This window comes from Plectropomus leopardus, unplaced genomic scaffold (assembly GCF_008729295.1).
Source record: "Plectropomus leopardus isolate mb unplaced genomic scaffold, YSFRI_Pleo_2.0 unplaced_scaffold325, whole genome shotgun sequence".
Taxonomy (NCBI): Eukaryota; Metazoa; Chordata; class Actinopteri; order Perciformes; family Serranidae; genus Plectropomus; species Plectropomus leopardus.
The window spans coordinates 1-8,675 of NW_024635482.1; the positions used below are offsets into that span (position 1 = coordinate 1).

At 42.1% G+C, this 8,675-nt stretch overlaps 3 protein-coding genes across 3 annotated transcripts; 1 reads left to right on the forward strand and 2 right to left on the reverse strand.

Moving 5' to 3' along the window:
* Positions 1-390: 390 nt before the first annotated feature.
* LOC121938773 (histone H2B 5) lies at positions 391-1,302 on the reverse strand. The gene has a single exon (XM_042481941.1). The coding sequence runs from the start codon at positions 1,194-1,196 to the stop codon at positions 816-818; it is 381 nt and encodes a 126-aa protein (XP_042337875.1). The 5' UTR covers positions 1,197-1,302; the 3' UTR covers positions 391-815.
* Positions 1,303-1,461: 159 nt separating this feature from the next.
* LOC121938772 (histone H2A-like) lies at positions 1,462-2,281 on the forward strand. Its single transcript, XM_042481939.1, has one exon. It carries the CDS (start codon positions 1,523-1,525, stop codon positions 1,907-1,909), a length of 387 nt encoding a protein of 128 aa, XP_042337873.1. The 5' UTR covers positions 1,462-1,522; the 3' UTR covers positions 1,910-2,281.
* Positions 2,282-3,589: 1,308 nt separating this feature from the next.
* LOC121938774 (heat shock cognate 70 kDa protein-like) lies at positions 3,590-7,979 on the reverse strand (the record flags this gene model as incomplete). The annotated part of the gene is made up of 8 exons (XM_042481942.1): positions 3,590-3,802; positions 4,790-5,022; positions 5,443-5,641; positions 5,749-5,951; positions 6,048-6,603; positions 6,687-6,839; positions 7,191-7,396; positions 7,787-7,979. Coding segments are annotated over 8 exons (1,941 nt in total), but the record flags the coding sequence as incomplete, so codon positions are not given.
* Between the last annotated feature and the right edge of the window lie 696 nt (positions 7,980-8,675).

Sequence of the window (8,675 nt, forward strand, 5' to 3'; positions counted from 1 at the left end):
AGGACCAAAAAATTAGCAAGAAATTCTTATAAAGTACAAGAAAATTACCTGATAATTATTTTAAAAAAATTGAAATTGAAAAAGACAGTTAACAGAAATGACCTCCATGAAGTGCTTAAATAACATCATTCTGTAACATAAATATATGAAATAAGAGTTTCGCCCTCACTTTTCTTCTTTTTCCCATTGACATTTTCCCCTAGTATTTTTTTGTGCAATTTCTGGAACATTTTAAGACATTTCTCAAATTGCCCTTTTCTTTCATGTTTTTGAAAGAAATCGCTTCAGTTTCTTTGAGGAAAGCACAAAAAAGTTATGTTGCTCCAGGTATCAAAGGGTTAATGCAAATATTAATTTAAGCAGACTAGAAACAGAAACATAACACCTCACTGGTAGCAATAAGTCACAGCTTTAATCTCACAACGTCTGTACCGACTGTCCCATTACAATTCAGTCTGGTAGTAATGTTTAAGGTGCATGTTTACATTATTACAATGGTTCGAAGCAAAAGACACATTCACAGTATAAGAGCACTGACTTACATTCGTCATGAATTTATTCAATCATTTGTTAAAAACATTACACGTCATGAAAAAAAAAGAAAAAGAAAACACTGAGTTAAAACAAAATGGCAGGCTACAGTTCCAATGAATCACAAGACATCCACCGTAAGGCCTGGGCTGGCTGGCAATGGTGCAAAAATCACAAGTTGGCAAAATTAAAGGGCCGACACGGCGCAGAGGGTTTAAAGATCGTCCCGGTGCTGATCTGGCGGCTGTTGCCCCCCTGCGTGTCCAGCCTGTGTCCGTCTCCTTTTATTTGGAGCTGGTGTACTTGGTAACGGCCTTGGTGCCCTCGGACACGGCGTGCTTGGCCAGTTCCCCGGGCAGCAGCAGACGCACGGCGGTCTGGATCTCCCTGGAGGTGATGGTGGAGCGCTTGTTGTAGTGCGCCAGGCGCGAAGCCTCCCCGGCGATCCGCTCGAAGATGTCGTTGACAAACGAGTTCATGATGCCCATGGCCTTAGAGGAGATCCCTGTGTCTGGGTGCACCTGCTTCAGCACCTTGTACACGTAAATAGCGTAGCTTTCCTTCCTGCTTTTGCGGCGTCTTTTGTCTCCCTTTTTCTGGGTTTTGGTCACGGCCTTTTTGGAGCCCTTCTTGGGCGCAGGAGCTGATTTTGCAGGATCAGGCATTTTCTCTTTCGTGCGTGGATATCTGTGGAACAGCAGGGAACGCGCACGGCTCGTGTCGCCGCCCAGTCTCCAGTCCTTTATTTATAACGTGGCTGTACAAATCAGTGTGTGCCATTGCTCCTCTGTGATTGGTGCATCGCTCAGCAGAGGACAGATATTACTAGAGGGCGCGCTCTGCCATTGGCTCCTTCATTTCAGTTTCAATCGGCCAATCAGAGAAGCCTTTGCAGTTTATATGCCTTTATGCACAAAGACATTACGTAAAGGTCCGAGCCCTTCGTCACACTGTAGAAGCAGATCACTCGACAGATTAATTTTTAAACATAATGTCTGGCAGAGGGAAAACTGGAGGCAAAGCCAGAGCAAAGGCAAAGTCCCGCTCCTCTCGCGCGGGACTCCAGTTCCCGGTGGGTCGAGTCCACAGGCTACTGCGCAAAGGCAACTATGCGGAGCGCGTCGGTGCCGGGGCCCCGGTGTATCTGGCGGCCGTGCTAGAGTATCTGACCGCTGAGATCCTGGAGCTGGCAGGCAACGCGGCCAGGGACAACAAGAAGACCAGGATCATCCCCCGGCACCTCCAGTTGGCCGTGCGCAACGACGAGGAGCTCAACAAGCTGCTGGGAGGTGTGACCATCGCGCAGGGAGGAGTGCTGCCCAACATCCAGGCTGTCCTCTTGCCCAAGAAGACGGAGAAACCGGCCAAGAGCAAGTAAAAGACTCCCCGCGAACCCCCGGAGCTCTGCCCGGAGCCGACCACTTTTTCATATCAGTGTTCTTTTTTGGGGGATAATCAACATTTCAAATAGGGGATAGTGTGCGATGTTTCCACAGTGAAAACATTCAACCGCTTCTCATCTGGACTATTCATAGACTGCTCAGTGTTTGTGTTGTCGGCTCTGGAAAATGGAGGCGTTGTATGAAGGCTGGGAATGAAGGCCGCGAGAAAAAAAACAGTTCTTAATATGGACCAATTCTAAAAGGAGGGGGGATTTAGTTTGCTGCTACAAACGTTAAATTTGTTGTATTGTTTTATGTCATGTTGTTTGAATAAAGATCCTGCAGCCTTTTGGCACAGGGAGAATACACTCAGTGTTTATGTATGTTGTCATCCGGGGACTTTTGGTCACACAGGCGTATAAATAGGCTGCAGCTTCTCCAGCATTTACACCGGTACAGCACACATTTCGCACCTGGGTTTTGGAAAGAAATACCTCAAACTAAGTTTTTTAAAAAAGCCAAAAAACCTTTTTAAGTTAAAAAAAAAAAAAACCCCTAATGTGAAGACAATTTTCAGGTTATTTTCTTCATCACCTTTGATTTTTTATTTTATTTTGTGGGACACAATACAAGTTAAATCTACAATAATTGTACTTAATCAAATTTTCCCAAACAAAGATTAAAAAAATCTAAATCTACTAATTTGCCGAACATTTCTTGCCAAGATACTTATTGCCATTCCCCTCATGTTGAAAGAATTCAAACCAAATTGCTCAGGATTGAATTTTGAACATTGAAAGGGTTAAATACAATAAGTCTGAAATACACTGTGGAAACAAAATTGTTATTTTGAAGATAATATACTGTTTATATATTTTTTCATCTAAAAACATGGTATTATGACAAAAACCTGCACTTGTAAGGGTTAAAATTCTGAAATTTAATGAATACTTGATATTTATGATCAGGACTGATGCTAAAAAAAACCAACTCATAAAACAAAGTAGAAAATCATATTTATGTATAATGTTTTCTACATCTTGAGTTTTGAAAAGTACATTATGTGTGCAGAGCGTTATGAGTGAGTGTTTGACACTGCACAAAAAATAATTATGTATGAAAATCAATGTCGCTGTGATTCATTGACATATCCTAGGCTGTGTTAGTCCAAAAAAATCGACTTAACATGTAGTATATTGTATGGTATATAGTTTAGTATATATAGTATATAGTGTATTGTATATTGAAAAGTGATACCAATTTGTGTAATATTAAATGGGCCCTAAGGGTTAATTTCAAATAATATAGAAAACAAATAATTAATCATTAACTACTACCGTAGCTACAAAAAAATCATGAGCAACGTAACATTCGGTTTATAAAGTGGTAGGAGATGCAGTGAGGCTATTGACATTTTTAATATGATAGCAAATGTATATTAATATAGGACACAATTAGGGATGATTATATTTGCCTTGTTCTTATTTCTTTACAGGAAGGTTTGCTGTGCTGACTACAATCACAAAACACTCCAAAGAACCTCAAGAAAGTGTAATACGGCAGTGGTGTTTTAATCTTGTTAGAGCTTAGTCATTTTCCTCACAGAAAGGATAATTAACTGTTATCAGTATTGATATAATATAGGTCTCTGGGAATGGTCATGCATTTATAGTATTGAGTATTCACTGGGATTAATCCACTTCCTCGATGGTTGGCCCAGAGGATCCTCCACCACCAGTAGCACCACCAGCTCCCGGGAAGACGCCTGGCATTCCAGTGGGCAGATCACCCGGCATGCTTCCCGCGCCCTGGTACAGCTTGGTGATGATAGGGTTACACACCTTCTCCAGCTCCTGTTGCTGGTGCTCATATTCATCCTTCTCTGCAGTCTATTACAAAGAAATCAAATAACATACTGACGCGTTCAGTAGGAATTATTTGACAGTTTAATTGATGTTACTGTTGCAACAAAGATGAGGATGATGTAACCCTTAAAATCACAATTGACATGAATGACAAATATTGGGTTTAGTGGATGTATATATCCCAGATCCATTGAAATTTTGAAAAGCAATGCGATCTGTACTGCTTACTTCCAAGTAACTATATATTGACGTGCTACAAAGATCTGAGTAAATCATCACTACTAACTCTGACATCAATACTCCTTCTAACTTAGGAACCGTTTACACTGCAACCATTCTTGCATAAAACTTTAAACTTTTGTTGTGGTTTGGCCATTTGTTCAAATGACAACAGCGTTTTGAGAGCCTGAAAATGCAAACTTTGAAATCGGCTTCCAGTGTGTAGTTCTCTGAAAACGCCATCCCTTCTGTTGTTCTCCTGTGAGAACGGTGACAACACAGCTGCACTTCGCGCATGCACATTACACTGTATATGAATATGGACATGCCCCCACTTACCCCCGTTATGCTAAAGTGAGGCTAAAATATCCAGAATATGGATGCTGCCATCTTGTGCAATATTCCTTATGGGGTAGTTCCCGCCAATACAACCGTCTGACCAAACGCGAGCAGCCCCATTGAATGTGAGAGCATGGATTGGCTTTATGATTACTCTATATTCAAAATCTTGCACAAAATATGTTTTTTTATTTTTTTATTTTTTAGCACTTTTTTTTCACATCATTTCCTTGTTTGTTTGTGACTTCCAATTTTTTGCTAATTTCTTGCACATTTTCTTGTAATTATTTTTTCTCAAATTTTGGGGTCATTTCTTGTCAAGGAGGTCATTGCCTTCCTTCAGTGTTTTTGAAAGAAATCATGCCATTTTGCGCGGGTTTCAAAGGGGTTTATGTTGGGTAATATTCCAAAATGTATGTTTCTGTTTTTTTTTTAATCAACACTAATTCTCACCTGGTTCTTGTCCAGCCAACTGATGACCTCGTTGCACTTGTCCAAAATCTTCTGTTTGTCATCCTCACTGATCTTGCCAGCAAGCTTTTCATCCTCTACAGTTGACTTCATGTTGAAAGCATACGACTCCAGGCTGTTCTTAGCAGACACCTTGTCACGCTGGACATCGTCCTCAGCCTTGTACTTCTCGGCTTCTTGGACCATGCGCTCAATGTCCTCCTTGCTGAGGCGACCTGTATTAAAACAGTCAGGATTAGCATTTCATCATTTGCTGCTGGGATAACATCGCAGCTGTATTTAGGTTAACCCTTAACCTAAATAACCTTAACCTTAACCCTTTGAGACCTGAGTAAATCGGCTTGATGTCTTTCAAAAACATGGGTAAAAGGCAATGATTAACTTACAAAGTAATAAGCCAAAAATTAGCACAAAAAAATAAAGAAAAATAAAGTAAATGGTTAAAAAAGGGTAATGACCTGAAAAAGGTTCTTAAAAATACTAATAATTCTGTAAAACAATTTCAAATGTATTATTACCAAAATTATATGTACAGTTTTAGACATTTTTTCCTAGGTTCTTTAAAAATATTTTTTCAAATCTACTGCTTTCTCAGGATTCAAAGGTTTAAGCAGCATTTTTATCTTTTTTTTTACCCTTGTCGTTGGTGATGGTGATCTTGTTCTCCTTGCCAGTGCTCTTGTCCACAGCAGAGACATTCATGATGCCGTTGGCATCAATATCAAATGTCACTTCAATCTGGGGAACACCACGGGGAGCCGGGGGGATGCCTGTCAGCTCAAACTTGCCCAGCAGGTTGTTGTCCTTCGTCATGGCACGCTCACCCTCATAAACCTGTTGGTCATGTAGAATTCAATGTCCCCTGAGTCACTCAAACATCCTTGAACATCTGATAAAACTACGAATTGAAAAAACCAAATGCTATGCAGCAGGGTTCTCACCTGGATGAGCACACCAGCTTGGTTGTCAGAGTAGGTGGTGAAGGTCTGAGTCTGCTTGGTAGGAATGGTGGTGTTTCGTTTGATCAGGACAGTCATGACACCTCCAGCGGTCTCAATACCCAGAGACAGAGGGGTGACATCCAGAAGCAGCAAGTCCTGGACATTCTCAGACTTGTCACCACACAGGATGGCAGCCTGGACAGCTACAATTAGACATTACAACAATTTTAATTTTAGAAACTCAATAGTAGCTTCAGTTGTGTTGCTCTCAGCATGTAAGAGTGGCTCAAGACACTCACCAGCTCCGTAGGCCACAGCTTCATCTGGATTGATGCTCTTGTTGAGCTCCTTTCCATTGAAGAAGTCCTGGAGCAGCTTCTGGATCTTGGGGATACGAGTTGAGCCACCCACCAACACGATGTCATGAATTTGCCCTTTGTCCATCTTGGCATCACGGAGAGACTTCTCCACAGGGTCCAAGGTGCCGCGGAAGAGGTCAGCGTTGAGCTCCTCAAAGCGAGCTCTGGTGATTGAGGTGTAGAAGTCGACTCCCTCGTACAGAGAGTCGATTTCAATGCTGGCCTGGGTGCTGGAAGACAGGGTGCGCTTTGCCCTCTCACAAACGGTGTGCAGACGACGGATGGCTCTTTTGTTATCGCTGATGTCCTTCTTGTACTTGCGCTTGAACTCGGCGATGAAATGGTTGACCATGCGGTTGTCAAAGTCTTCCCCACCAAGATGTGTGTCTCCAGCTGTGGACTTGACCTCAAAGATGCCATCCTCGATGGTCAAAATGGACACATCAAAGGTGCCACCACCAAGGTCAAAGATGAGGACGTTCCTCTCAGACCCAACCTGCAGAATAAGAAGACTTTGAACACAGCTGTAGAGGTGCTGGTGGACATAACACGGTACATCAACTATTGACCAAGTCTTACCTTTTTGTCCAAGCCATAAGCGATCGCTGCTGCTGTGGGCTCATTAATAATCCTCAACACATTTAGACCAGAGATAGTTCCTGCGTCTTTGGTTGCTTGACGTTGAGAGTCATTGAAGTACGCAGGTACTGTGATGACAGCATTTGACACAGACTGGAAAGAATGAAGAGTGGTGTTTAAGACTTAGAAACCTGGAGTGATATCACTTTTCTTGTACTGTTTTTTTAGACACATTTCACAAATATTTAAACATTTGAACCTTGAACTAACTGGTGTGATTTCTTTTGAAAATGGGATCAAAGGCAATAACCAATTTAAGACTCCTTAAGGTTTTACAAAGTTAAAGTTCCTCCCATGCTGACACTTTCTTTGCACTTTTTAAATGACTAATTTTATCGTCAGTCATCCAAATAAAATGCAAATACAGATAATGGGCAAAATGCCAAACATCGGCCCCAATAATCGGCCAGGATGATAATCTCTCAACCCCTACTATAAACTCACTTTTCCGAGGTAGGCTTCTGCAATCTCCTTCATCTTTGTCAGCACCATGGATGAGATCTCCTCTGGGTAGAAGGTTTTGGTTTCACCTTTGTATTCAACCTCCACTTTGGGCCGTCCACTGTCACTGATTATATTGAATGGCCAATGTTTCATATCAGACTGTACGACTGGGTCCTCAAATCGTCTACCAATCAAGCGTTTCGCATCTGCAGTTCCCAGGGAAAAATGAAAGAAATACATCAATCAATCAATCAAATCTTTATTTGTATGGCACTTTTCATACAAAGAGTAACACAAAGTGCCTAACAGAGATTAAAAACAATAACAGAAATGAAAAACATCAAAGAAAATCAAGAAAAATACAGACAGCCTGACCCTCCCACCCCCACATATACGTATGCAACAAAACACACACATTCATGTAGATATTCCCACACATATTCGCAAAGGCACCCGAACACCCCCCCTCCCACCCACACACACGCACACATACACCAGCACACACCAGCTGTTACTAAAGAGACATGGCTAGAGAGACATGGCTAGGCACTGAGACCTGTGGCGAGGGAGAAGCTACCTTTGGGGGCCAACCTCACTGAGAGAGGTCACGGTCCAGCACCGCCGGGGCGCCGCCACAGAGACCATCCCAACCCGGGCGGACAGGAGTGCCCGCACAAAGATGCCGAGCCCTCTAGCCACCTGGGCCGAAACAGTCCACGGTACAGCACCCCCAATGGTGGACCAGAGACCACTCCCAGTCCGGCAGGCCCCGATGAGGAAACACTGGAGCTAAAAACTAACACAATAAAATAAGGTAAAGAACATAAAAGCTAAGAACGTAAGGGACTAAAACAGTAAAATAAGACAAAGAATACAAGTGCACAGTAAAATAGTGTAAAGGTTATAACCACTAATAATTAAATAAATAAATAAATAAATAAATGGGAGACTAAAACAGTGGATTAAGATAAAATAAAAAAGTAGAATAAATAAATAAATAAATAAGTAGTTAGTTAGTTAGTTAAAAGCCTGTTTAAAAAGATGGGTCTTGAGCCTCTTTTTAAAAACCTCAACACTGTCTGTGATCCTGAGGTTCTCCGGCAGGCTGTTCCACAGACGGGGGCCATAGTAACTGAAAGCCGCCTCCCCATTTCTTTTAGAGCTAACTTGTGGTATGGTTAAAAGGCCAGTGCCGGAGGACCTCAGGGTCCGCGAGGGTTGATAAGGTAAAAGCAGCTCAGTTAGGTAAGAAGGCCCAAGACCGTTGAGACACTTAAAAACAAGTAAAAGAACCTTAAAATCAATCCTGAAACGCACCGGGAGCCAATGAAGCGATTTTAAAACCGGTGTAATGTGCTCCCGCCCTCTGGTCCTTGTCAGCACTCGTGCGGCTGAGTTCTGCAATAGTTGTAAATTGGAAATGCTCTTTTTGGGAAGACCAGAGAGCAGGGCATTACAATAATCTAGACGACAAGAGATAAAAGC